Here is a 27,690-nt window from a genome sequence, read left to right on the forward strand (position 1 = left end):
TGTGAAATTGTTCAGATACGGGCTGGAAACAATATTGAATTAATCAGCTTTCTGTTCTGTCCCACATTCTATCAAGGTATGGAGGCCAGTGGATGCCAAATTTCTGCTAGTGTGATGAAAAAGTTATGAAATAATTACTTACAGAGTAAGGAGTTGTTATTACTTATTTAAGATTCAATTTCATTTTGAATCTTGGACTTTGTTGCCAGATTTTGACACATTTTGGATGCTTTGGGTAGTACCCCAGTGGGTAACACACTCGCCTATGAAACAGAAGACCCAGGTACCATCGTGTCCCTGAGCAAGACACTTAACGCTAAGTTGCTCCAGGGTGACTGTCCCTGTAACTACTGATTGTAAGTCGCTCTGGATAAGGGCATCTGATAAATGCCACAAAATGTAAATGAAACAGTGATGTATCTGGCAACATTGTGACAGCGCACCCTATTGCCACTGATATAATGACACCACAACCTTTCATAGGTAATATGTGTGCACTAGGATCAAAGTAACTCCTTGTCACATATTATAGGTGTGACCGCTATAAAGTACTTTATTAACCAGTTAAATAGAAAAACATAATTCTGGATCTGTACCTCCAGTATTTTCCATATATCCAGGCCTGGCTAAGTTCACAAACCAAGGTTGATCTTTTTGTCCACAATTCCAAAGGGTCGTATCCTGTTTTGGGGGTTGCTGTTCTTTAGGTGGAGCTGGGGGCTTAGTCAAGGCAGAAGGAAATTTCGAATGGTTCCAAACACCAGTCACCTTTGACCCAGAGCCTTCAGGCATCTGCTAGAAAGCTAAAGAGGAATTTTACCCCAAGCATCCATCTGCATACAATCAACAAAGAGCATAAAAGAATGTCTTCATCCGAATAAAACAGGAAGGTTTTGGACTGGCCCGGTCAGTTCCCAGACCTAAATCCAATAGAAAATCAACAGGGTGAAGAGATGCACTCACGATATGACATATTTTGAATCTAGATTTTAAACATTTGTACAGTATATATAAGTCTTTTTTTTTTTTTTTTTTTTACATGTTTTGGTCCGTCTTTCAAAATCCTGGCGTGACCTGCATGGCCTGCGTGTCTCATAACGCAGCCGCTTCGTTTTCCGGTTGCATTGTGGCCAGTGGTTTTAAATAACGGAGGGTGGTTAACTGTGACCTGATGCCGACTTCATTTCATTTAAAAACCTGTCCCAGGTTTTTTCTTTTCTCGGCTTTCAAGAAGGGGGTCTTCCCGTGCACGTGCATGGTCATGGTTGCGCCAACCGGAGTCGCTTTATTTATTTATCTGTCATAAATGTGTTTTCTTGATTTCAATATTTTTTTGGAGAAATCGTTACTTTGACTGACTTTCTTTTTTATTTTGACTGGGTTTTACAGAAGCCTGTGGTGGCGGCAGGCTTCCGACAGAGGTGCTCGGGACCGAGACGCGCGGGACAGAGACGCGACGCGCGGGACCGAGACCGAGACGCGCGGGACAGATACGCGACGCGCGGGACCGAGACCGAGACGCGGGACCGAGACGCGCGGGACAGATACGCGACGCGCGGGACCGAGACCGAGACGCGGGACCGAGACCGAGACGCGCGGGACCGAGACCGAGACGCGGGACCGAGACGCGAGCGCCGGTCCTGGTGCAGGCAGGTCTGTAGCAACTCTTGCACTTGTCGCAATGTCTTCTGTCTCGACAATTAACTTTAACGAGCTTTTCGCATCTTGCCTGTGGTACAGTCGGCTCTGCGCAGCACGCTGCATTCTTGGGAAAGAAATAGTTTTACGCGTTGAAACTCGTCGCTGGCAATAGTTTGTGAAGTGTACACGCCTGCACGACGAAAGGCGGTATTTTGCTCGTTTTTTTTTTATTTATTTAGACACTAGTTACGAGGCGCTGAGCTACCTTGCGGTCACTTTCAGTTTCATGCAGGTATAGTTTAGAGCTAAATGAGCGCAGGGTCACACGGCGACTAACTCAACTTAATCTCTTACGCACACTTTCTATATTCAAAAATCGGAAAAGTGTGTGGGGAGGGCTTCTGCACAATGATCTACACAATGATGGATATTTTAAAGCACTTTTGTGTGTCGCTCTGGACAAATCGTGCAACACATGCTGTAAGTGTCACACCTCTGAGGCTGTGACTTCGAAACCGGCTGATTTTACTCTGCATGTTGTCCTTTACCTCGGCCAGCGGTGGACACGAACTCATAAGTGAAGGGTTTCAGGTTCAAATCCTGAACCACTGAGGTGCAACTTAAAAATTAAATATATTTCATTTGGAGCAACATGTAATTTCTGCCTGGGAGTCAGAAACCTGCTGCTTGTGCTGCTCCTGCTGAGGAAGGTTATAATTTCTCGACCTAGATATGTACAGGGTGGGCCATTTATATGGATTTATACACCTTAATAAAATGGGAATGGTTGGTGATATTAACGTCCTGTTTGTGGCACATTAGTATATGTGAGGGGGCAAACTTTTCAAGATGGGTGGTGACCATTTTGAAGTCAGCCATCTTGGATCCAACTTTAGTTTTTTCGATAGGAAGAGGGTCATGTGACACATCAAATGTATTGGTAATTTCACAAGAAACGCTTTTAACGTAACTTTATTCTTTCATGAGTTATTTACAAGTTTCTGACCACTTATAAAATGTGTTCAATGTCACCAACTTTTCCCATTTTATTAAGGTGTATCCATATAAATGGCCCACCCTGTGCATTGGGCCCAGTCTTGGTAATTCAGCTTCTGATTTTGAATGAAATGGACCATTTTGTTACAGATCACCATTAGTCTGCTGTTGCGGGACACAATTCACGAGCCACCAGAAATCAACTCTACCCATCAGTGAGAAGGACGACCTAGGGGTGCAACTTTTCATTGATATACAAGCAAGTGTCCTTTATCATATCGCAATCGCATAACGCAATATTGATCTCAATAATTGCAATATGTATTTTTTCCCCAAATCGTGCAGGCCTAATTTGTTATATTGTAATAATAAGAAAAATTGCTTTGTCGCTTTTTACAGATCAACAATGAACAACTGTACTCCAAATATAACTGAGGGAGTCCAAGTGTTCTTCATGGCCGTCTCCATACCCACCTGCATCTTGGGATTCTTGTGCAATATCACCATTCTGGTGCTGTTTTTCCGCCAGTGGAAAGAGTGGAACGACATGAAGGTGTACCTCACCAACATGGCCTTCGCAGACCTATGTGTTGTTCTGGTCATGCCCATCAAGATGTATTCCTACAGCCACACCTGGAGTCTTCCAGCAGAGTCCTGCTTCGTTCTGGTGTCGACTTTTTACGTGAACACGTATGTTAGCATCTATATCGCGACGGCTATTAGCCTCTTACGCTGCATGGCCGTGAAGTATCCCTTCAGGGCCAAATCCTTCATGTCCCCAAGAAAGGCCCTTGTGGTGTGTGTGCTGATCTGGTTAGTGATTTGTTCTCTGAGTGCCGCACTCCACATTACTCAGTACCCAGAAGATCCGGAAAACAACCAACAAGTCAGATGCTTCCAGAAGAACAGGGAGAAGCCACTGCCAGCCCATTTCATCAGCATCATCATTGTCGTCGGCTACCTAATCCCACTCATTATCATCACGTGCTGCTATGCACAGGTGCTGTACACCTTGTCCAGGAAAGGCAGAGTGCAGGGTCAGACTGGCCACGCCCAGTCCATCAACATCATTGGCGCAAACCTGGTTACTTTTATTGTTTGCTTTTTGCCGTTTCACTTTGGGTTTCTGTTCAAGTATGTGGCCGAGGAATTCTGGCCTGCAGACTGCCACCTCACCCAAGTTGCGCACAACCTTGTCCACGTCGCACTAACCATGTCAAATACAAACTGCTGCTTGGATGCAATAAGCTATTATTTCATGGCCAAGAACAACAGGAGGTCTGTGAAGGACCTCTGCTGCGTCACCGGAGTCATCTGATTTTCTCACTCGCTGATCAAAATCCTGAATATGAGGAATTCCTGAAATCGGACAGATAATTCATTCACTTTGTTTTGTTCTCCTGTTGCTCTCTACTACTAAAATGCAGCAAAAAAATGAAAACATGAGTGTGTGGCCCATAAATCTGCAACCAATGGCCAGGTAGTCAGCAGGTACAACCATTCCTATCGCCACTGTAATCATGTGGGGTCATCATGGATTAAGCCTAGTGTTAGACTAAAAAAAATTTAGAGAGTTTAGTCTAGGACTAGGTTTAATCCATGAACAGGCAAAGTCAAAGTCAACTTAATTGTCATCTCACCATACACAAGTACACAGAGAGACAAGATTGTGACGCTTCGGGGATTCACAGTGTGCAAAAAGAAATAGTGCAAATGGAATAACACACAAGACAAAACATGACCGACCCATAATATAGCGCAGGCAAACTAGACACACCAGGCAGACAAGTAGCAGCAATATGGCAATATATCAGTGTATGAATGTATTTAGTATAGTATATACATAGTATAATGTTAGATAGTATAATGGTAGTACTAGTGATATGATATGATAATAATAGAAGCACAGCAGCAAAATAACCCTATATATGGTTTATGATATACTATAATAATAGTGGTAGTAGTAGGAGTGATCATGTATTAATCTATGATAATGTTCTTGGATTAAGCCTAGTTTTAGACAAAAATTGAGAATTTGACTAAAGGTCTCGTTTAGCCTAGGACTAGGTTAAATCCATGAGCGAGGAAACTTGACCCATGAAGTCCACACACACGCCAGCTGCAGCTTTAGTCTAATTTCCTTATCAAAAAGAAGGGGGACGAATGCAGTCGATGAAACTCCCATACCTGTGAAAAATGTGCATATATGCTGTAAAATATGATGTGATTTTCAACAATTGGACACGAGAGTCTAAAATACCTGTTTTATTTCATACAGCTTTTTTGGACAACTCATAGCAGTAGCTTTTAAGACCATTTCCAATATGTGAGTCTCATTCCCCATGACAGCATGCCATCGGAGGGACACAGGATCGTTGTTTGCCGTTTCACGTTCAGCTTTCTGAGGCATTGGGAGGTGCTGGTTCTGCAACGTTCCTCTGATACGCGCAGAGCTGCAGCACACCTGAGGGAAGTGGGACAAGTGGGACATTTTATTTCAAAACACTGATGCTTCCAGCGAGATTAGTTTGAGGTTGTTTGGGTGTGAACGGCACTTGAGGCACTTCAGCATTCCATCGGCTGTGAGCCTGAGATAATTGCATCTTCATAAAATGATCAACTTTTTGTGGGCGGTGCCGCTGGTTGTTGATGTGGCCTCAGTTTGAATGTTCTCCACATGTTGGCATGGGTTTTCTCCGGGTGCTCTGGTTTTCACCCACATGTAGGTGTGTTGGTGACTCTTGAGTATGAATGTGTCAGCGAATGTTTTGTGTCGCCTGCGGTGGGCTGGTGCTCCACCTTGTGCGTATCTCCACCCCAAACCCAATGTTCTGGGTCCGCGACCCTGCTTCGGAACAGCCGGTTTCACCTAGTTTACCCATTTGCCAAATTAATAAACAGTGGAATTGAGAATATGGGGACTGTTTGAATCGGAGAACCTGTTGTGCAGAGCAAAGTAGCCCAGAAAAATCTAATGCTGTAAATGAACTGACGATTCCAAGCAAAATGTGTTTACCAGCTGCAAGGGCCAATATGATGGCAATCCAGCCCAATATGTAGGACCAGGAGAAGCGCCAGTCAATATATCGCTTGCCGAAGAAGTTAACCGTCACTCCGGTGTAGATTGCCAACGCTAACAGTGCAAGGAATCCTGCGGCATGAAACAGAAACATTGTGAAAGTGTGTAGGTTGTGTATTCACGTGTATTAGTATTAGTTGCTTCTTATACAGTTACATACTGTTCTTATTCGGATGTTAACGCTGGGGATTGTGAGGGTGAATAAAATACGGACTCTGGTGTTGGTTATGAACAGAAATACAGCGTGAAATGGTGCACGTATATATTGTGTTTAGTATATACTCATTGGGATTAGTGAATTTAGTTCTGGCGTCTGCCCGCTGCTATCTGTGCATTCATCTCAGTGTGTGGGATCGCGTGGCAGCCTGTGGATGAGCTGGGATGGCGTGTTAGTAGCCTAGTAACACACTCGCCTATGAACCGGAAGATAAGGAAGTCATAGGTTCAAACCCCACTTACTAGCATTGTGTTCCTGAGTAACAAACTACTGACTGTAAGTCGCTCTGGATAAAGGCGTCTGAGGAATGCCATACGTTTTAATGCATACGGTCGCTCACCTGACAGCAGCAGGGCGATCCCTCCTGTCCTCACCCGCCGGGTTTTGGTCCCAGGGTGAAAGCGCTGAGGCCCAGCACCACCCCGGCAAAACAGCTCAGGATTGCCAACAGCATGAAGGCACGAGTGGCATCCCAGAATGCTGTGCAGAGCAACCATGAACATTAAGCTTTTTTTTTGTCATCCATTTTGGAATCCAATGCTTTTGACCAGTAAATATAAATGTACACAGATTAATGTAAAAAAAAAAAAAACAGGAACATTTCTTGTTGGTTTTTATTAAGCATTTGGCTTGTTGTTGCTTTTATAAGTAAGTATTTTATCAAAATATTGTGTTATTGTGAAATGTTTGTGTTTGTCTCTGTATGTTAATGTGATATATTCATAAACTTGTATCATTATATTTTGAACTGTACATTTTTTAAGAAAAAGATAATTAATAGCCATTCCACACTGTGCACTGCCCTACTCACCCACGGTCAGGGTGTGTGCATGGCACTTATGATTGATGCAGAACCTCCAGAGCCCTTGGCTGGCTGCGTTTCCCGAATACCGATATTGCATCCAAAAGTCGGTCGCCGTGGAGACGATGAGTAGCACAAGGGCAGCCACACCACACAGTGTGCCCCCGCCCGCCAAAGTGTACAGCATCAAGGAGAGACCTGGGACAGCACAGTCCTCCTGACAATAAATGTTCCAACAACAGCATCTAAATTACTAATTTTTTTATACACCAATAAAATATTGCTGTAATGTAACAAACATAAACGGCCTCCAAACAATGGCACAAATATACACAATACTAATGTATATATTGCATAAAACGCTGCAGAACATGATTCTGTTCGATTTTACTTATGAAGAAAACTTGGTGGGTACTTACTGAACAGAAGTCCAGCGCAATGAATTAATGCCTTTTCCCCCTCCCTCGATGAAGCTAATGAATGTGAACTGTCCACACTGCAAAGTCTACATCAGCACATTCTCCACACGCGCCAAACTACCGGCCTGCTGCTGACCAACCCCCCCCCACGCCGGACCCATGGTGTTCAGGCAGGCGCTGCACGAGCAGATCACAATCCAACATTCATCTGATAAATAAGAGCACGATTCACCATGGAACCTTGGAGGAGCCCTGCAGCGACCAAATGGACGCGAGTGCTGCGGGAGAACAAGTCAGGCCTTTGTTTTTTGACGAGCCACGGCCTTCATGAACGGTAAAATGTTTGATTCTAACACCCTTCACGAATAATTTTTCTCGGTACGGTTTCCGTTGCGGCAGAATCTAGAGCTTCTGAGCTAGTCCCTGAGGTACCTGGTGCACGGTTGGTGTTCCGAGTTTTAAATACCTGGCTGCTGGTTGCTGTCTCTCGTGAGGGTTGCTGCCTCTCCGCAACTTTCTATCCTTTTTAAACCAACTACGGCCGGCCGTCATTGTTCCTGCCACAATGGAGGGAATGATCGAGCACAACATGTGAGGTGTGAGGTAATCCCTCTCTCTCTCTCTCTCTCTCTTGTTTGGTCTGCCCTCCCCCTGTCTCTCCATCCCTCACAATCACTCCACTCTTTATCCTTTCCTCGTCTCTCCATCTCCAGCCAGTGCCTTCACGGTCCCTTTGGCAAACTCTGCTCTTTTGCATGGACCCTCGCTTCCTCCCTGTTCTCCCGATTTAGGAAAAGGGGAAAAGTTGCCGATCAGTCCTGGCAAAGCCCTTCATCATGAGGCTTTTTTGGGGGTCAGGGGGTGGAGGGGAGGGACGCAGGATGGGATTGGCCTCAAACCCTGCGCAGGCCCAACAAGCCCAGCCTGGTGCACAGTTCGGGTGAGTCGGGTCCAGGTCCTGCCCAGATCAGCTCCCCTGAACAATGCCAGCCTGAGTCATCATGCAAACCAATGGAAGGATGGACGGTGAAAAAACGATTCTAGGACATTTCAGCGCCCCAGCTCGGATTATGCAGATTCATGCACGTTTCTTTTACAAACCGACTACATTCCACCGAGACCAGCCACCTCTTATTTACATTAAGGCCAGTTGTATGTCATTAAAAGGCAGCAGGACATCATAATCTTCACCCAAAACATCCTCTTGTTCACTATATGGAGCACTGCACAGACCATCACTCACACGTGATAAAATAAAATGAAGTGCATAATACATAAAACCGCCCCATAACACAAAATCAGAGTTGGTGCAATACACATTACACTGCAGTCATTTTTTCAAGAGGAGATTCTCAAACAGTTAGAAAAGCTTCCTTTTTAGTTGAATATTTAAACTAATAAGTCACTTTGGATAAGAACATCTGCCAAATGCCTGACTAATGGTATGAGAACAGCATTCTATCATTTTTTTATAGATGTATTTTTACACATGTCTACTGTGCAAATTTTGTATTTAAAAACACTGATATGATGCAGAAACGCATAAGCTGTATTTTTTAATTCCATGTTTGAAAGAGCAAGCATCTTTTTAATGGTGTTTCACAACATTACCATGCTGGTGGTGAGTGGGGTTATGACATAAGATAGCAACCATACCATGGTTCATTCCATGTTCATATTTTTTTACCTTTTGATTGTAAAAATCACATCACACCCACAACGTACTATTAAAAAAATAGTAATGTGTTATAAATAAAATTGTGTTTTGATTCTTTCTGCAGTTTGTGGCTGTTTCAGACACAGTACAGTACTAAACCACTATTACTGTTTTACCCATAATGCAATGCAGAGTTGCAAAAATCGAGGGAGGGGAAGGGAACCACCCTTTATTCCATTTTATGAACCAGTGAAAGAATCATGTTTGACTGTAAATAAATGGCATAAATATCTGTATGTATAAAACCCCATCTTAGGCTTTGTTTATTGTAGTTCTTGTTGTGTAGACAGGGTCATGTGACTGTACATAAAACCAAAAGGTCTGACAACATGAAACTTCTTTCATTTTGATGAATGCAGTTTTTTTTTTTTCATATGACAAAAAGAATTTACCAATACAGCAGGGCAGCAGGAGAGGGCAAATAGGTCACATTACCCACAAAGCATCATGGGTATATCCAACATGTAAATCTCACTTGAACCACTTAGGCGGTGATAAGATCATTCAGTTTCTTGTTCTGGAGCTCACTTCCTGTTTGGCTGTCCTCTGCCCCCACGTGACGCTTTCCCACCCTTTGCACTACGGCCCCTCTGCTCCTTCCTCTGCTGGCCCTTCTTGTCCTTCTTCATCCTGGAGTCCACCACACGGAACACCCCCTTCACTCCCGCCGGCCGCCGAATATTGCGACCTGCACCCTTCTTGGCCACAACGTAAGTGACCTCCTTCTTCTCCTTCCGCACTCCGGCCTTCTTATAGATGCTGTTGGGAAAGAAATGGATCAAATGTGAGAATCAAATCAACACGTGAGAATGAGCTGCGGCTCAAGGTTCATTCCGAACGCAGGCACACTTCTTGACCTTTTGAGTTGTGCCATCTTCTCCCTCTCGGAGATGTCCACAGTGTTGACCACGGCCTCAGCCTTCTTCTTGGCCTGCTCCATCTTCCTCAGCATCTGCCAGGCGGTCAGAGGTCGACATCAGACAGCTGCCCTATTAGTTTGTGCGCTCCGATGTCTCCCTGTCCCCCAACTTACCCTTCTCTTTTTGCGAGCCTTGGCCTCGGCCACTTTCTTGATTGGTCGGGCGTTAATTTCCTTCCAGCGCTCCTTGTACTCATCCACCATTTGCCGGGTAACAGGCACTGGCTTCTTCCGGTGTTTCTTCTCGTCATCTACAAACCAGGCGGGAATGTCTGACTGCTCCTGGGAACTTGCGTACCTGAGAGTGAACGAAAGTAATCATTTAGGAATAGAAGAAAATATTGGAGATGGCAGGACAGATTTTCCACCATCTCTTACATATTCTACATATACAGGATTAACCAATCAGAATCAGTCACCATCAAAATAACAGAGTGGAAAAAGAAGGACCTTCCATAATCATTCATAGAAATGTAATAAAATTCATGTGTAAGTAACATGTGAGCACGATGACAATATGCCACTATAGGAATAGTACTGTTATGAAGGGGAAAAGATTAAGTAAATAAATACCTGTGGAAGGAGTCATCGATCAAGTCTCTGTGTCTCTTTTTGGATGTTGCAAGATGAGCACCAAGTGCCAGCCCTTCAGGATCCAAAATACGAGCCTTCTTACCTGAAAAGAAAAGTGATAAAAGCGCATCATAGCAGCACAAAATTTACAACAACTTTTTTTTTTAATAGCACATATGGTATGTGTCAAGTGGCTTTACAGATGACACCCCTCAGCCTTGGAATCTCTCTGGACACAAGAAGCTACTCTGAGAGGGACTCTGTAGCAAGAGTGTGCAATGGGCAACGCTGCAATGTTACTGTTAACACTGGATTCATTTACACTTCACTCACCACAACCCCAGAGTTTTACTCACTTGTGCTTTCCACTGGCACAACTTGAAAGTCATCATCGTCCCCTTCTCCTGGGACGTCTCCGGACCCTGATGCCCTCTTCAATTCAGCAATATCTCTGTGAGTCGACAGGAACAATGTTAGCTGATATTGTCACAATGACAATCACTTTAATCAAATAACATGACAGCCACTGTTCCATGTGGTTCTAACTAGGCAATAATTAGATGATAAGCTTTGGAACAATAGAATAAAAAAAAAAAAAACACAGATATTACATTTGTGGTTTTTAAATCTCACCCCTCATCATCACTGCTTGTGTCCGAGTCACTGTCAGCCTCCTCCCCCTTTTCTGCAGCAACAGTTTCCACTCCTGCTGCCCCTCCTTGTGCAGCAGGGCCACCATCATCTTCAGCTTTTCTCTTCTTGCCCCTCGCTGCATAAACAGCCAAGTTATCAGCACGCCCATGTTTACACTCCATCTGTGATCTCTCTGCTGCGCTACTACCTGCAGTCCCTTTGCTCTGAAGTATCTGTGTCTGTCTGATCTCCCGCACTGCATCGGAGTCCCCATCCAGGTTGAGTTCAGCAAAAATCCCCTATACAGCAAAATAAATAGATAAAATAAGTTCGCAGCAGTTCAGACACTTATTTACATCTACATTTGTGGCATTTGGCAGACGCACTTATCCAGAGTTACTTATAACATGCTTTGGCGTCACCATCAATGAAATAATTTATTTGATGCTCTATTCCTATACTGACTAAATAAGTCGGTCTAAACTTAGCGAGGAAGAAGCAGAGTAAATATCACAATTCTCGCAGTTCGACCGCAAACTGACCTTGCTGAACCACATACTCGTCATGTGTTCTCTCTTCTCATCCTTCCCCTCCAGGTCGACCAGCAGTTCATTGCCCTGTCCTTCATCCTCTTCAGCAGTGAATGTCACTCTGGAACAGCAAATGTACAACATTTTAGAAGAAATAAACCAGACTTCTGCAATCAGTTTCATAAATTCAGCAACAAGGTAAATCACTGGTTACTTTTTCTTTGGTTTCTTTTCCTCCATTTCTTTCTCCTTCTTCTCAATTTCCTCCATGTCGTCTGAGGCGAGGTCAGAAGCAAGGGAGATTTTGTCGTCATCATCGTTTTCATCTGAGAAGTACAGGTCCTCCTCGCCATCCTCATTCTCCTTCAGTACAGCATCAGCTGCCTTCATGTCCCCTCCTGTGATCTCACACAGAGCCTGAAGTCGAACAGAAGGCTCCAGTTAAACTAGGCTGCAGGCCTAGAGCCTTCACCCAACTCAGTCCATCGAGATTCAGAGTGCAGACATTACCTTAGCTTTTTTAATGGTGCTCAGGGAAAACATGGAGGAGTCTGTGCCATCGGCGATGGAGACTCCAGGCAGGTCCATCTTCAGCTCCACCCTCTCTCTCTGCTTTCGCCTTTCTTTCAGCAGCTTCTTCTTTTTACTGCAATCACACACAAAACATCCAGTACCATTCAATCACACACACATACACATGCAGTCATAAAAAAAATGTATATGGGAAACGGGAGTGAAGGCTGTAACAAGGCGTGGCCTCACCGTTTCAGTTCGGCCACCTCTTCAGCCTTGAGCTCAGCCAGCTTCTTCTCTATCTCCTCCTCATCAGCATCTTCCTCCTTCCCGTCGACCTTCTCCGTAGCCTCCTTTTTGCTCTCCTGCTCCTCAGCATCACTTTCATCATCAGAGTCTAGGCTGAAATGAGCCAGTGAGGAGATTTGAAGATCAGTCAGAGATCATAATCTCCAGAAACACTGTGCCATGGAGTTAACATTCCATGTATACATTACAATATTACAAATGAGAAATGTATTTACTAATGCAAAGAATGTGATTTTACTGCTCTGTCCACAGACAAAGGGTATGAAGGCAGGTACCTGATCTCATGGCCCATCTGTTTGGCCTCGTCCCGCAGTTTTTTGGCCAAAAACCTACGTAACTTTGACCTCCATGAGAGCAGCAGTCTAAATGAGCATAGACATTGCAGCCAGTTAATTAAACAGTTAGCCATGTAATTATGGATTGACATAAATCCAAACCAAAAATGACTACAGCTTACCGGAGTTCCTTTCTACCAAGAACCTTGATGTCTGTGCAACATTCCTTAATCTCTTTGGAGGTAGCAGGATGCATTGCGAGCTCATCGTTATCAAAAGTTATCTACAGACAGAAAAACGGTATAAGCATCAACATGAAAACAGTGTATGCAGTTAATTTAATGCTTCACAACCACAAAGGCCTCACCTCACTGGCTTTGCTCAGAAAATCCACAGGGTTCTCGGCTCGTAGGAATGATGTGACCGTGAAGCTGTGATATAGGGTCAAATCCCCATCATTGTAGCCTTCAGCCTGGAAAAAAGAAATAAGTGGCATTTAGAAGTCCATTAGAAGTTCTTCGTCAGTTCAGTAGAACCTGTGTTTCCATACAAAAACCACAAACCTTCGGCTTCTTCACGGAAACAAGTTCTTTCACAGTCTTCACTTGAACCTCAACCTCTTTGAATGCATGTTTGGGGTCAAAGAACTTATTGTCAATTTTGTCTGGAGCCAAAAAGCCTGGAGAAGAAGAAAGAGAGATCAGCTACCAAATTTCTGCAACGAGAGTGAACATAAAGCAGCGCAGAGACAACATCACCCACCCTGACAGATCACGAAGATCTCAGCCGATTCATTACGGGAGGCCTGAGGCTTAGTGGCCTGGACTTTCTTGAAGAACTGTTGGAAAATCCAGATGAGGGGCTGGTAGTCCTTTGAGCGGAAGACTTTTGTGACGAACGTTCCACCTTTGGTCAGAAACTCACAGGCCAGCTTCAGGGCCATCAGAGTCAAGTGAGCTGAGAAATGAATAACATCGATTTTAGGTGTTATGCATTAGTGCTGAAAGATGATCAAATACACAAACGAAATCCAGAAACCTAAAACTTACCCTGAGAGAAGGCATCATGCTGCCAGTTAGCACCAACATTCGGAGCCCCATCATTAAGCACAACATCAACCTTCCAGGTCTGCAGCTCTTTTCTTAGAGCCTGGTGAAGAAGAAATATAATGTCAGTTTGCTAGGGCCCACACAGTGGTGGCCTAGCGGTTAAGGAAGCGGCCCCGTAATCAGAAGGTTGCCGACCCGCCAAGGTACCACTGAGGTGCCACTGAGCAAAGCACCGTCCCCACACACTGCTCCCACTGCTCACTCAGGGTGATGGGATAAATGCAGAGGACAAATTTCACTGTGTGCACCATGTGCTGTGCTGCTGTGTATCACATGTGACAATCACTTCACTTTCTTTTCTTTCACACAAAACGACTGTAGGCCATACGACCGTCATCACCCTTACCTGTCTGCACTTTTCAGTAGTGATGTCCTCCTGCAGGGCCACAACATTGGGGATGGGCTTGATGGGGACCAGGTCAACACCTGAGTACAGTGAGACAGAAGATGATGATTCTCATTCATCTTCATGTTAACGGCACTGACGTAATATCGCCAGCAGAGGGCGTCAAGCTCATCTTACCGATTATAAGACTGGACACGGGCATGAACTTGGACGCCACTTGCAACCTGTGGTAACGAGCAGACGTGTGCAAATTTAAACATGACGACCAAGCCACGCGTCTCTAACAGACCACATGCCGAAAACGCGTCACGGCTGGTTTAACCGATAACGAAGCCAAACGCCGGTGTTTCTCAGTACTCACCAACCACCGGGGGCCGCACAAAGGTCCACCAAGGCCCTGGCTTTCTGCAGGAACTGGAACTTACGGTTAAGCTGAATTAGCTTAAAGGAGGAACGGGATCTATAACCTGAGATAAAGTAAATTACATTTTAATATACAATGTCTTATGCCATGCTACACTCTAAAAGATACACGGCTGAAGTTTGGCTACGGTTAGCATTTAGCGTTACTTACCCGTTTCTTTTGCCAAATGGTAAAATTTATCTTTTCGGGTCTTTCCGACCTTTAGTTTTTTGCCCATTTTTAATAAAGTACTAAATGTGTCCGATGTTCAACAACGACTCCACCAAGCACCGATTCCGAAAACACAACACGTGTATTTTTACTGACGCACAGACATGACGTCATCGCGCTTCTTCTATGGTACGGGAAGAGGCGTTTTCAGCCTATCCTGCGTCAATACCGCCGCCATATTTGGAGGGGGTTCCAAGCTCATTCAACCACGCTTCTTTGACGGTACGAAAGAAGAAGCCGGACTTTGTAGGAAAAGCACAGCTGTTCTGGCACCTGTATGCATTGTATAGTTAGCTCATTGTCTAAAGTTCTTTTTTTAGACAATGTTATAGACGCAGGCTGCTGGTGGTTTATTGTCCATAGAACTTGACAAATCTATACAAGATGCTTGTGTGTATGGACCTGCCCTGTTTATAGTTATTTTTTTCCCAAATAAGCAGGTAAATGGATGTTCATCTTTCATATTAAATATAATAAATTCCATTTTTTTCCTCGTCGTGTTCAGTTCATTGTCTGTAGTTCTCTACAAATCCATACAGCCTGTTGCTTTGGATAAAGGAGTAAATATAAATGTACGAGTGGTAACAGGACTTATGAAGACTGCCAGGGTCTTTCAAATAACATTGTTGGCCTATTGTGTGGTCTTTAAATTTGCGTTGTTCTTCTTATAGTAGGAGTGTAGTTTGCATTTATTACGAATGAAAAAATACATAAATGCATAATTTTGAACATAAAATTATGCTGTTTTCAAAACCCCCTTCTATATTTATATATTCGCGACTCTGTCATAAATACACGTCAGACATTTGAAACGAACCAAGACAAAAAAATATTTGCTTCTCAAATTCGCCGGGTAATGTTCCTTCAATTCTGTATTCCACCTTGGCCCTGATAGACTTTCATTCATTTAAAAGCAGCACTACCCCGCATTCGCTCCGTGTTTCTATCTGTGGCTCTCGTATAGCGAGATCTCACTATGGGATATGCTGGATCTCTTATTGCCAGACAGGCTTGTCTCAGACCGGTGCCATAACCAATTCAGGTTGACGTGCAGTGGCGGATCTAAGATTTAAAGTGCCATAAGGGGCCACAATATTCATAAAGAGGCCAACAATTGTCAAACATCCTTGCACACAATCAGGTTTATATGTCACCAGTCACCAATCCAAACAAACAGCATTAGAGAAAATATTTTTTTTACTTTTTTGCTGAAAAGCTACACTGCACTGCTCGCTTATTTCACAATGGCTCTTTTCCCAAAACCAAACACACATGAAACAGCTCCTTCAATGGTTCTAGGAATACAACAAGTTCTGGAAGTGTAGCAAGGTGGTGGTAGCCTAGTGGTTGACACACGCCTGTGCCACAAAGGCACTTTTTCAAACCCCACTTACAACCATTGTGTCCCTGAGCAAGACACTGGACCCTGAGTGTCTCCAGGGGGACTGTCCCTGTAACTACTGATTGTACGTTGCTCTGGAAAAGGGAGTTCTGGTTCAGGGACTACTACCATCTCACTACGCTGCTCATTGTGTGGGAATCTCACTGCTGATGCTTTTCACCACCATTTCATTGTACACATTTATTGTCTCTCCACATTCTTAAAAAGATAATTTGAGTCCTGCCTGTATTTTGGCATGAAGGCCAACAAACCGATTTTAAAAATAGGCCCAGGCAGCACACTCCTGGAGAATAAAGCACAGTGTACGTTTTTAAACCCTTTCTCAAACAGTAAGATATGAAGCCTTGAGGTTTTGCCTTGGCCTTTCACCATCGTGCTCCTTATACAGGGACAGACAGGGCTTTCCTTGTTTGCCCACACATACTCAGACCTTCCCAAAGAACACAGTCACCTATATGCATCCCTTGTTGCATGGTCTGAATGAATGACACTAATGTTCACTTTGACTCCGAGCATCCTGCAGACACCTGTTTAGAAAAACGCCAACTGGCCTGAGACACTTTTCACTTTACATTTACAGCATTTATCAGACGCCCTTATCCAGAGTGACAATATAATCAGTATTTACAGGGACAGTCCCCCCTGGAGACACTCAGGGTTAAGTGTCTTGCTCATGGACACAATGGTAGTAAGTGGGATTTGAACCTGGGATTTTCTGGTTCATAGGCGAGTGTGTTACCCACTAGGCTACTACCACCCTTTACACATTTCCACACCGTCACCCTTTAAAAACATAAAATTGTAATATTTGGTTATGTTATTTGCATATTGGTTCACTTGAATACTTGCAATGTTTGCAAAATTGAGGTCTATAGCAGTCACAAAAGCATTTCCCTGCATATCATACAGTGTATGACTGTGTATGTGACAAGTAAAATTTGAAACAGGATGAAACAGGGGCTGTTAGAATGCACTGAGCCTAAAGTATATAGACACTGAGCCTATTGTTGAAGAATCAAGCAAAAATGATCAAGACAGTGACTTGCACATGCAAACCTACAGTTGTGAAAATAACCTGCAGTTCTGGCTTTTTAAAATGACTTAATGTGGCTTTCAGAACCATGTTTGGAAGACGGTTGTCATCATATAATAATATTTCAGTCATTTCATTCATCCAATAAAGTGAAAGTGAAGTGATTGTCATTGTGAAACTGCAGCACAGCACCATCACCCTTAGAGAGCAGTGGGCAGCCATGACAGGTTTCTGATTACGGGCTCGTTTCCTTAGCCTCTAGGTCCCAGGTTTGGTTACATCATAATGAATGTGAGTAATTAAAAGTGTTCAGGAAAATCTTCGTCCTCCATCTTCGATTTGCCGGGCCGCACACACACGCACACGCACACAATCCAACGCGACTGCTGCGGCCGGACCCCGTGTTCAGTCGGTACGCCGAGCCTCCGTTAAAGGCAGGGACCTGCCCGACATGACGCCAACTGCCGCTGTATTCTCGTATATCCCCGCGATCTCGTCCCTGAACCGACCCGCTAAGGGCCTTGTTGATATAACGCAGCGCAGTGATTGGCTCGTCAAAAACAAATCTGATTGGTTAAAAAAAAACAACCACTGTGCAGTGATTGGTTAACCGCTGATGACGTCATCGACGAAAAACATATAAAGGGGAGCACACGCGTATATTTAATTTCATTTCAAGAAACAACTGTCTTGAGAGCGGTTAGCGTTCCTTCATTCAGTAGTTTGTTAACTTGAAATATTTATTCAGTAAAAAGAAATATTTATTCAGTAAAAAGAATACACGATGTCCAAAGAAAAAGAGCTCAGAGATCTCAATCACATTCTTGAGGACCAAATAGGGGAAGAGCGGCAGCTTAGAGAAGAGCTTGAACATCAGCTCAACACTGAAAGGCAGGCAAATACCCAACTGCAAGGACAAATCCAAGAGCTAAAAGACAAACAAGCTCAGGATCATGACAATTCAGAAAGAGAACAGCTCCACAGAGAGCTCAAAGAGAAAAGGAACCTCCAAGAGGAAACCACTCAGCTTCGGATGGATCTGAAGGATTCTGCACACAGACTGAAGGAAGTGCTGGCCTTAGCTGAAGAGATTAAAACGTCCCTTCACATGGAGCGTCATAAAAAGACTGGCAGATCGTAAAAATATGAAAGGCAAACTGAAAATGCTCAAAGTTATCAGTCCACTCTTGAGGGCAAATTGCGAGATGAACAGCGGCTTAGAGAAGAGCTTGAATACAAGACCAACAATTGCGAAGTCAACTCCCGGGGAAAATAAAACACAGGCGCCAGAAAGGACATGAGGACACGTAGGGAAAATAATCAAAAGCAATTGCAAATATGTAATGTGTTTGATTGCTGTAATAGCCAATAAAGGCCTTTGTATTGATTATTGATTATTGTATGAATGATTCTGGAAGAGACACCATTTGCTCAAATGTAAATAAAAGCTGAGATATTTTTCTTCACAATAATGCCTCTTCTACATTGTCTTATTATCTTTTGGAGATGCCTGTGAAATTTCAAATACAAAAAACTTGAACAAATGACCAAAATAAAAATGATTTTTTTTTTTGGTCATTTGTTCAAGTTTTTTTGTATTTGAAATTTCACAGGCATCTCCCAAAAGATAATAAGACAATGTAGAAGAGGCATTATTGTGAAGAAAAATATCTCAGCTTTTATTTACATTGAGCAAATGGTGTCTCTTCCAGAATCATTCATAGAAGAAGAAGCTACAACAGAGAAGCCACGCAATTCTGCTTATGTTTTCAAAACGCTTCTCTATCGATTCATCTGCACCTTGGTCGTAAATACATGTCAGACATTTGAAACGAACTAAGACAATAAAATCGCTTCTCAAATTTGTAGTTTTATGGTCCCTTTCTGTATGCCGCTTTAGCCTGATATATGTTCATTAATTTAAAAGTAGCGCTACCCCATCCCAAGAGGGTGACTTTGTTGACGCATTCACTCCCATAGACGGCTCTATTCACTGAGACATCTAGTGTATGTATCTATGCATAATAATAACTGCATCTATACCACGTTCCAAACATTATGCAAATTGTATTTAAGCGTCAGAGATAAACAATCAGTTATGCAGAAATGCATTCGGCCACTTCTTACCTGTGCTCACCAACAGAAATGTCTGCAAAGAACCTTTGTAGCATCCTCAAGCAAAAGATCTATGAGAGTGGAGGCAGTTTGCATCCAAATAACATCTCTGGACACCCGGCAAAAGAAATTCAGGTAGAAGTTCAAAGGATGTGAGAATTGTGAAGCTGCTATCAAATAAGGTGTCTTATTCTAAAATTTAACTTGATCTTAAGACATTTTGAAATAGCTTTGATATCAGTAAATGTGACCTCCTAATGTTGCAAATTCCAATTTCATTTCTTTACAAGCTATGTAATTTTTTGCGTAATAACTTGTGTGTGTAATAATTTGGCCATGTCTGTGCATTGTGTTGTTTTTCTTGTCTGTGAATTTTCTCATGTTGTCCATATTATAATAAGGTTTTGAAAATGAAGCTGAACTGACACTGACTGAATAAAAAATCGGCAGTCAAAAAATAACACGAAAAGACAGAAGAACGAGAGGTATAATCACATTTGTGGTTTATTTGTACAAATTTCCAAAAGAATGGGGATATAAAGCAAAGTCAAGCCTATACAATTCAACACTAGAGAAACCTCTCATAATAATAGAATCAACAAGCATTTCTATCAATATTGGTGATTCTGTGTAACTATCATGCTTTCCTAATTTCTCAACATAATAATATGTTTATTCATCAAGAAATCACATCAGACGTCAGATAAATATCTGCCATCGCTGTCAACTGAAGAAGGCACATTATTCACTGAATTAAGAATCTTGCTGCTTGTGATGTTTCAGTGAGTTGATGTTTCTCACCGAGCCACGGGGAAAGTGTTCTGTTCGGCGAGGTCAGAATGGCCTGTTTCTGGACCGCGTGTTGATCAGCCCGAGAACTGAGAAAGCGCTCGCGGCTGCCGTCACCAGACTGATGGCCCCGATGGCCCGCGTTGCCTGTGAAGAGAAGTGATATATCGTGATATATAGACATAAAAGTTGAACTGTTGCACTTCAATGTAAACATTTCTTCGCTGGCATAGAAAAAGGGTTACAAAATAACACAGAACCATGCAAAATGAGGGTATTAAAAAAAGAAAACAATACAGAGATTGAAAGAGATTGAAAAATAGTCAATGAGAGACCTGCTCGGACACCCCTTCCCCATAGCGTAGCAGTGTAACAAAGTGTTCACAGTTACTGCCCAGCAGGTCATAAGACACTTCTTGGCCAATAAGGTGTTGCGCTCGTTGAATGATATCAGAGACAGGCAAAGGGGTGTGGTTGTCATCGTATTTATTGTTGACACGATACGAGTCTTCCCCAACCACCTCTTTCAGCAGCTGCATTCTCACCACCGCTTTGCGACTGAAAACCGACTTCACGCTGGACATGGCCGCCGCTTGACCTTCATCTGAAGAAAGGAGGGAAGGCCCACAGAATTTAGCCGAAATACACTTACAGTGTGGTAATGTGTGGATAAAGCACAGAATGTTGAAGCACAATACTGACCAATTGGTGACAGGTTGATGATGTAACCATCACCTAAGTACAGGGCCCAGTGCTGGTAAGCAGGTCGAAATATCTCGATGAGGTCACCAGGCTGGGGGTTACCGGGAGGGTCACTGAGGTCAGACTGACTAGAGGCCATCTAAATACACACACAAACAGAGCACATTGTTCAAAATGTCAACGCAAGAAATTCAATACTGAAACGTAATTTCATTTATTTAGATCCTGTCCAATCGGATATTATATGTAGGGTGATGAATAATGCCAAGACGTATCTGTATGTGTAAAGGCTGAGGTCAGGAGTTTAAATTTATCATGTTTCATGTATCGACTATCGCAGCTCATTAACCTAAGAGGTGAAGGGGTCTACTAACAATATGACTTTTTCTCACCAGAACGCATTCAATAAGCAATCTCATTAAAAATACATCTTTATACAAATCTGCAAAAGCAGCACTCACATTACAAGTTTCTCCTGGTTGTCTATCCATCCCACATCATATTTCCAAGCATCCTGAAATACCAAAAGACTCAGACATTACATCTAAACAACAATATAGCCTCTTCTTCAAAAGGCTGGGTAGGTGAAAAATGTTTTTACAGTTTATATTAATAATTGAAAATTGATTTTATTTAGTGGACTATGAATGTTAAGGGCTTTCAAAAGCGGATTTTATGTAAGAATGGCCAGAGAGTGCTGGAGTATGGCAGTACACAACATCACAATAAACACACACAGAGAGACAATATGCGCAGTCTCTTATGCAAAGCTCACAATGGTACTACTATAAAAGAGAATCTACTGGACAAAATGAATAATGGTTGTAAATTTTTTAAATCAACACACTGATAATAGGAAATAACGATTTGACTAAAACAACCAGACGAGTGAAAAGGCAATAAAGCATATTCAATATGTTATACATAATATGTAGCAATGTACATAATGAAGACAGGTTTGTATTACTGTTTGGACAGACTATTTTAACAGTTCGCATGAAGCCAAACACATTGATTAAAAAAAAACATACTCACTGTGTAAAGAGGACAAGAATCTCTGGATCCATTTTATCCGGCCATCTTCATACTTCACAGTCCCAAAAAAAGAAATACTGAAATATCAAATTAAAAATGTGTTGTTCAAACACGTTATTACCAGTAAAACGCGGCGATATTGTAATGTCAGAAGGTTGGCGAGAGGACGTGTACGGCACAAGTCTATTTCAGGTCTACTCGCTGTTTACTCTGTGCTTCTGTCCGCTGTGTGCGTTCATGGGTCAGCGAGGCCACACACGACGGGGGTCCAGCTCATTCACTGCAGAGAACAAAGATGTTAGTCAACTGCACTTGGGTTTTACGTTGCATGCAAGGTCACACCTCTGCAGCCACTCACAGCAACTGTTCCATCTGTTTAACATCTGTCTATATTTATAGCTATCTCTCTTTCTATATACAGTCTAGTGCAATAACTGTAAGTAATGTTGATGCTGATATGTAGAGATGTGCTAGAAGAACCGGGGGTTGGTTTCTCCCAAGCAAAAGTCTACAGATGGAGAACAAGATTGTATTGCTGCTCAGAGTACAACAGAAGAACAGACACATCATGTCATTGTTTTTTTTTTTAAAAGGAAATTATGTTATGTATGAAACATTTTTGTTACGTTAAGTTAAGACTTAACTGTGTTTTACTGCATAAATATATGTTTATTTAATAAAAATGTGACAAACATAATTTAATATGAAATTATTGTACGAAACGTATTTCCATCAAACATCACTAGATGGCGAACAAAGGCTGTCAGAGGGCTGGGCCCACATTTTCTCAGCCTTTTACTTCATTGTAATGTGAACCCAGTCCTATCCATGATATACAGTCAGTGAATCATGCTGTTTGCAGCTCTGCAATGAATTTATTTAATTCAATGGCACCAGCCCCAATAATTTAAACCAACAAATTAGCTGATCCAAGTTAGTCTAATTTTAAACTAATTCATAACTGCATAAATGTTATAAACTGCATAAAAGTATAAACTTTCCCCAGCACAGATCAGGGGTGTATAGCAGTTACACAATAAATGAATGATGAATGTTGTTTGAATGTTCAGTTGTTCAGCACTGGAATATTATGTTAATTCCCAACAAACCACCCAGAATCGTGCTAAAAAAAAAAGCTACTTAGGCCTGCAGTCTCTAGCTGCTGATTTAGGAGTCCTTAAAGTTGCTGCCATATGTTAATGGTATCAGCTGCCGTTAAAGCTGGAGTGGTTTGGCTTCTACCCAAACACCGTCTTATTAAAGACAATTATCCAGTCACGCTGTGGTGCCTTTTTCCCCTTGAGGTTGCGCTGACAACTCAGAGTTTCATTTTTCACACGTAAAGTCAGAAAAACACCAACACAGTTTTCCATAATCATCTGTGAAACCCATGCAGTGCACCTTGGCTTAATAAAGACACCGCAGGGGATAACATGGACACCCTGCACGTTTTACCACGCAGAAGGCGGTAGCCTTGATGCCGAGCTCTTACCACTCTCCCAGGAGAGAACATATTAGGAACAGGTACATCATCCCCAAGCTCTGACATGTCTGCACAGGCACCTTCTGGCCCAGGCCCTAACACAATTACATCTACAGCATTCATCAGGCACCCTTACCCAGAGACTCTCACAATATGAAGTCACAGGGACAGTCCCCCTGGAGACACTCAGGGTCAAGTGGGATTTGAACCTGGGTCTTCTGGTTCATAGGCAGGTGTGTTACAACCACCGGTCGAAAGTTTTTGGTTACCTTGCAACCTCTTCAACATATTTGAAGGCTAATTACTTTTCATAGTAGAATTTATAGCATTGCATGCTGTTACAGTATTGCATGCACTTATTTAGCCTCATAGGAAGAGGTAACTATGGTAACCCATCTCTGGGTACACATTTTTTTTCCATCGCTGCCAGCTTTCTTGCTCTGGTTTTTGCCTTATCAGGAACCACAGAAAGAGTAGACGATAATTTGAAAGCAACGGATTTTCTTTTGGCTGAAAACACCAATACCTGAGGTATGGGGCAGTGGTGTCCTAGCGGTTAAAGAAACGGACCTGTAATCAGAATTCGAATACCCGAACTGCCACGGTGCCACTGAGCAAAGTACCGTCCCCACACGCTGCTCCCCGGGCGGCTGTCATGTGCTGCACTGTTTCACAATGACAATCACTTCACTTCATACAGATTCAATTTATTCATATTAACATGGAATCTTAGTAGTTTCGTTTTTTCCTATTATGAAAAAAAAACCTGCTGCTTATTTGGCAAGGGCAGAACAACATAACCTTGGGACAACACTGAAGAGTTCAAGCAGCCAAAGCAAACCGAGCACATGCTTCAGCAACCAGATGAAAACCTTTTTCATTGCTTCTTTCAAAGCCAACAAAAGCGGAACGATCAAATTTAATAATAATGTTTTTCCTCAGGTGCTGGAAAGGAGGAGGCTGAATTTCCTCTCTCGCTGTCAAAGGTGCATTTCAAATCACAGTGTGGAAATTTCCAAATGTAGGCCCTCTCAGGTTCTTGGCCACTTCCCTGCACCAATGTTTTCAACATCAGTTGTAACTTTTAAAAAAGTAGCTGAACAAAGGAAAAATTGATCATTTCACAGCGATGCTCAATTACAGACCCAATCCACAAAGGCACAATAATGAAGCCTGACAACAATTGACACTTGTGTGCTACAGTCTGGAATATTAAATATTTAGCAAATAGTCCTTAACTTGAGTTTAATTACAATGGCACTTATTATGTTGCGTTCCCAAAACAAAAAGGAGCATGATGACCTTGGTTCAGACCCACTGTCATTTTTAACAGTATTTTGGACATCAGCATCACTATTGTGTGTGTATGGCCTAAAAATGCACCAATTTATTCTGTAAAGGGATAGAGAAAAGATAAACCTCCTGAGTGCCCTCTCTAAAATGCACATGGCAGAATCCAGTTCAGTAAAACATCCCAGCATGCCTCGTCTCAGCAGATGGCCGTGTGTAAATAGTGCGCAACTCAGATAAAATGCTGGAATGCCATTATTCACGAGCCAAAATCGGACAAACGGGACACGGTACAGGTGATAGGAAGGAACACAGCCGGGCTTATCTGCACTGTGCCTTTAGGAATGCTGTCATTAGTAAACCGTCAGCAGGAAAAAAAAGTCTCTCATTAATGTGCCACACATTTCTGGGTCAAAAGACAAGACCGTAATGCAGGGAAGACAGTCCATTTTGAGAAGTGGCTATGAAGGGTGTCCAGGAAAAAATGAAAAGCTACATTTTAGGGCCGCTGGGATGCAGTGGTGGGTAAAGGGCTTGCACTGCCAACTTCACCCTGGAAGAACTCGTTGTGGAATTTGCCTGAAAATTTGCCTCTGTGCTTTCACCCCGGAATGAACTGCAACCCAGTAAGTAGGTTGTGCACAAAGGTTGCTGGGATACTCTCCAGATTCCTCGTGACCTTGACCTTGCTGCCTTCCTTCATTCCCTGAGGCAGCGTTGAGGAACCACGCACGGGCTGTTTGGACACAAAAACCAAATACGCCAAAGCACATCTCCGTCATCACATCAGTTCTCACCACGGTCCCCTCCCCTTCTCCTTCCCCCAGACCAGCTCCCATCTGTAGTCTGAGCTGCAGCCTGCATAAACAGCCCTTTGGCCAGGCATCCCACCGCCCAGGAAATAGCTCTTAGGTAGCGCAATAATCATAAAAATAAGCCGTGGTATCCAGTGTGATTTATCTGAGGAGGCCGATCCAGCAGCATCTGGAAGCGATCAAGTTGGTGTTATCCCTGCACTTGTGGAACGCGGGATGGGGGGGGGGGGGTGAAGGAGGTGAAGGAGAGTCCCTGATCTCACTTCTCTGATAGGTGGATGCCGTTCTCCTTGACTCATATACTCATAATATTCCAGGGGAGCTGCGGCTCTTACAAAGGGTCTGACTGCTGGAAAAACTGACCACAGTGTAGAAGGCCTCTGTTTATTTTAAGTCCCGGACCTTTTCAGAAATAGCAGGGTTCTCTTTAATTTACGGGACTGAGTGGAACAGAGATGGGGCTACATAATTTCCTTTCTGCAAATGATGGACTTACAGAAATAATGATAACAACAACTATAATGTTAAATAAAAGACACAATAAACATACAGCCGGTACGGAAAGTGTTCAGACCCCCTTAAATTTTTCCATCTTTGTTATATTGCAGCCATTGATGGTTCCACACTTTCATTTGAGTCCAGATGTGTTTGATTATACTGTGTTGGAGTGGATTAGGAAAGCCACACCCCTGTAAATATTAGACCTTACAGCTCACAATGCACGTCAGAACAAATGAGAATCACAAGGCCAATGGAACTATCACTCAGGACCTCAGACTGGTCTGAAGGTTTACCTTCCCCAAGCACACAGCTAAAATAACGAATGAGCGGCTTCACAACAACTCTGTGGCTGTTCTTGAGCCCTGACTTAAACCCAATTGAGCATCTCTGGAGAGACCTAAAAATGGATGTCCACCAAGGTCTACCATCCAACCTGCCAGAACTGGAGAGGATATGCAAGGAGGAACGACAGAGGATCCCCAAATCCAAGTGTGAAAAATTTTTGCATCTTTCCCAAAAAGACTCATGGCTATATTAGATTTAAAGGGTGCTTCTACTAAATACGGTCTGAATATTCTGGACCAAATTTGCCAAAATGTAATTTTGGTGATTTTTCTGACAATGTGTACATTTAATGAGGAAAAAATTTACTTAAGTGATTTGTAGCAAATGGCTGCAATATAACAAAGAACAAAAACAATTGAAGGAGTCTGAATTACAGTATTACAGCCACTTTGAGCCAGTCCCACAATAATATTGGGGAAGTTGTCTGCGTTTCTTCCAAAAAATAAAAAATTGCAGCTGCAATGCAATGCCATGATGGTCGGTGGAGACAATGTTTTGGGACAGGTTGGAGGATGACTACATAAGGAGAGATATTCCAGATCAGACCATCTGAGCTGCCGCTCTTTGAACAATGAATCAGAATGGCCAAAGCACTCTTACATTTACATTTACAGCATTTATCAGACGCCCTTATCCAGAGCGACTTACAATCAGTATTACAGGGACAGTCTCCCTGGAGCAATTTAGGGTTAAGTGTCTTGCTCAGGGACACAATGGTAGTAAGTGGGATTCGAACCCGGGTCTTCTGGTTCATAGGCGAGTGTGTTACCCACTAGGCTACTACCACCCTACTACCACCCTATCACTCTTTACACCTATCACCATTTCTTGCCACTTCAGGAGCAAAGACAGGCTAGGGGAACTCGTATTAATTTTAAATAATCTCTCAAAGTGAAAGTTTCATGATAGGGGACCTCTAACTGTCATAATAATAGCATTTATAAAGGTGACTCTTGTGACTGTTATGATCTGTATGGTCTGTATGTGTGTGGTCATGTCTGGTTATTCCCAAATTGGCCCTTTTTTTGTTGTTGTTGCAAATCCAAGATTTAGAACAAGGCATTACCTTTAATAGCCTCTGCAAGTAGCTTTAGCTCTTGACATTAGGCTGAAATCTCTCTGAGAACTGTACATTAGTGTCAAATGCCACATAGCAGGAGGAATTCCTGACTCCGGCACTGTCCTCCTCTGCATTCTCAAAAACAGTCATTTCCGGCTCTGTTTTCCTTGGAGGTTTACAATGAAGTAACTTGTTGCTAGTGCTACTGTAAACTGAGTATCAGATTTTTACTGTAGATGATTTTGGTAAAAATGGTTCACTGCTGGTCTTTCCAGTCCAAAAGAACATGTCCAACCGCCATACTGTGGAGAAAGATTTACTAGGCACATGTGTTACTTTTGCAACATTCCTTTTTCTTTTTTTTTCTGGTATTCCTCACTCCCTGACCTCTCCTAGGTCCCCTCCTGT

General features: G+C 42.9%; 3 protein-coding genes and 1 pseudogene across 5 annotated transcripts; 1 reads left to right on the forward strand and 3 right to left on the reverse strand.

The window, feature by feature from the left end:
* The first annotated feature begins 1,382 nt into the window (after nt 1–1,382).
* On the forward strand, nt 1,383–4,044 carry LOC114802559 (G-protein coupled receptor 35-like). 2 transcript variants are annotated; one of them, XM_029001586.1, is made up of 3 exons: nt 1,383–1,653; nt 2,788–2,896; nt 3,037–4,044. In XM_029001586.1, exon 3 carries the CDS (start codon nt 3,044–3,046, stop codon nt 3,953–3,955), a length of 912 nt encoding a protein of 303 aa, XP_028857419.1. In that variant the 5' UTR covers nt 1,383–1,653; nt 2,788–2,896; nt 3,037–3,043; the 3' UTR covers nt 3,956–4,044. The 2 variants fall into 2 exon arrangements, with proteins under 2 accessions (XP_028857419.1, XP_028857420.1); XM_029001587.1 differs by lacking the exon at nt 1,383–1,653 and adding an exon at nt 2,049–2,121.
* An 843-nt stretch (nt 4,045–4,887) lies between these two features.
* On the reverse strand, nt 4,888–7,716 carry LOC114802288 (lens fiber membrane intrinsic protein-like; annotated as a pseudogene).
* A 1,389-nt stretch (nt 7,717–9,105) lies between these two features.
* On the reverse strand, nt 9,106–14,798 carry LOC114802099 (pre-rRNA 2'-O-ribose RNA methyltransferase FTSJ3-like). Its single transcript, XM_029000756.1, has 21 exons — nt 14,653–14,798; nt 14,440–14,545; nt 14,256–14,302; nt 14,079–14,158; nt 13,673–13,772; nt 13,386–13,580; nt 13,187–13,302; nt 12,991–13,095; nt 12,806–12,906; nt 12,624–12,710; nt 12,289–12,441; nt 12,037–12,172; nt 11,741–11,943; nt 11,539–11,647; nt 11,205–11,295; nt 10,997–11,132; nt 10,720–10,814; nt 10,364–10,466; nt 9,905–10,088; nt 9,729–9,823; nt 9,106–9,630 (listed from the first exon to the last, which is right to left on the reverse strand). Exons 1-21 carry the CDS (start codon nt 14,717–14,719, stop codon nt 9,396–9,398), a joined length of 2,544 nt encoding a protein of 847 aa, XP_028856589.1. The 5' UTR covers nt 14,720–14,798; the 3' UTR covers nt 9,106–9,395.
* Nucleotides 14,799–19,743: 4,945 nt separating this feature from the next.
* Nucleotides 19,744–22,037, reverse strand: LOC114802504 (phospholipid-metabolizing enzyme A-C1-like). 2 transcript variants are annotated; one of them, XM_029001473.1, is made up of 5 exons: nt 21,789–22,037; nt 21,215–21,267; nt 20,754–20,892; nt 20,597–20,655; nt 19,744–20,198 (listed from the first exon to the last, which is right to left on the reverse strand). In XM_029001473.1, exons 2-5 carry the CDS (start codon nt 21,242–21,244, stop codon nt 20,097–20,099), a joined length of 330 nt encoding a protein of 109 aa, XP_028857306.1. In that variant the 5' UTR covers nt 21,245–21,267; nt 21,789–22,037; the 3' UTR covers nt 19,744–20,096. The 2 variants fall into 2 exon arrangements, with proteins under 2 accessions (XP_028857306.1, XP_028857305.1); XM_029001472.1 differs by lacking the exon at nt 19,744–20,198 and having other exon boundaries at nt 20,216–20,655.
* Between the last annotated feature and the right edge of the window lie 5,653 nt (nt 22,038–27,690).

The sequence above is a fragment of the Denticeps clupeoides genome, chromosome 13, assembly GCF_900700375.1.
Source record: "Denticeps clupeoides chromosome 13, fDenClu1.1, whole genome shotgun sequence".
In the NCBI taxonomy this organism is placed as follows: Eukaryota; Metazoa; Chordata; class Actinopteri; order Clupeiformes; family Denticipitidae; genus Denticeps; species Denticeps clupeoides.

Bases quoted from the DNA above. Each gene is read 5' to 3' on its own strand.
- LOC114802559 (XM_029001586.1), top strand. From the start codon at position 3,044: ATGAACAACTGTACTCCAAATATAACTGAGGGAGTCCAAGTGTTCTTC.
- LOC114802099 (XM_029000756.1), bottom strand. From the start codon at position 14,719: ATGGGCAAAAAACTAAAGGTCGGAAAGACCCGAAAAGATAAATTTTAC. The intron at 12,907-12,990 runs GTGAGGCCTTTG...TTCTGTCTGTAG, and splicing joins TTCTGAGCAAAGCCAGTGAG to ATAACTTTTGATAACGATGA. The intron at 11,648-11,740 runs GTAACCAGTGAT...TTGCTGTTCCAG, and splicing joins GAAAAGAAACCAAAGAAAAA to AGTGACATTCACTGCTGAAG.
- LOC114802504 (XM_029001472.1), bottom strand. From the start codon at position 21,244: ATGGATAGACAACCAGGAGAAACTTGTAAT. The intron at 20,893-21,214 runs GTGAGTGCTGCT...GTGTGTATTTAG, and splicing joins AACCAGGAGAAACTTGTAAT to ATGGCCTCTAGTCAGTCTGA. The intron at 20,656-20,753 runs GTCAGTATTGTG...TCCTTTCTTCAG, and splicing joins CATCAACCTGTCACCAATTG to ATGAAGGTCAAGCGGCGGCC.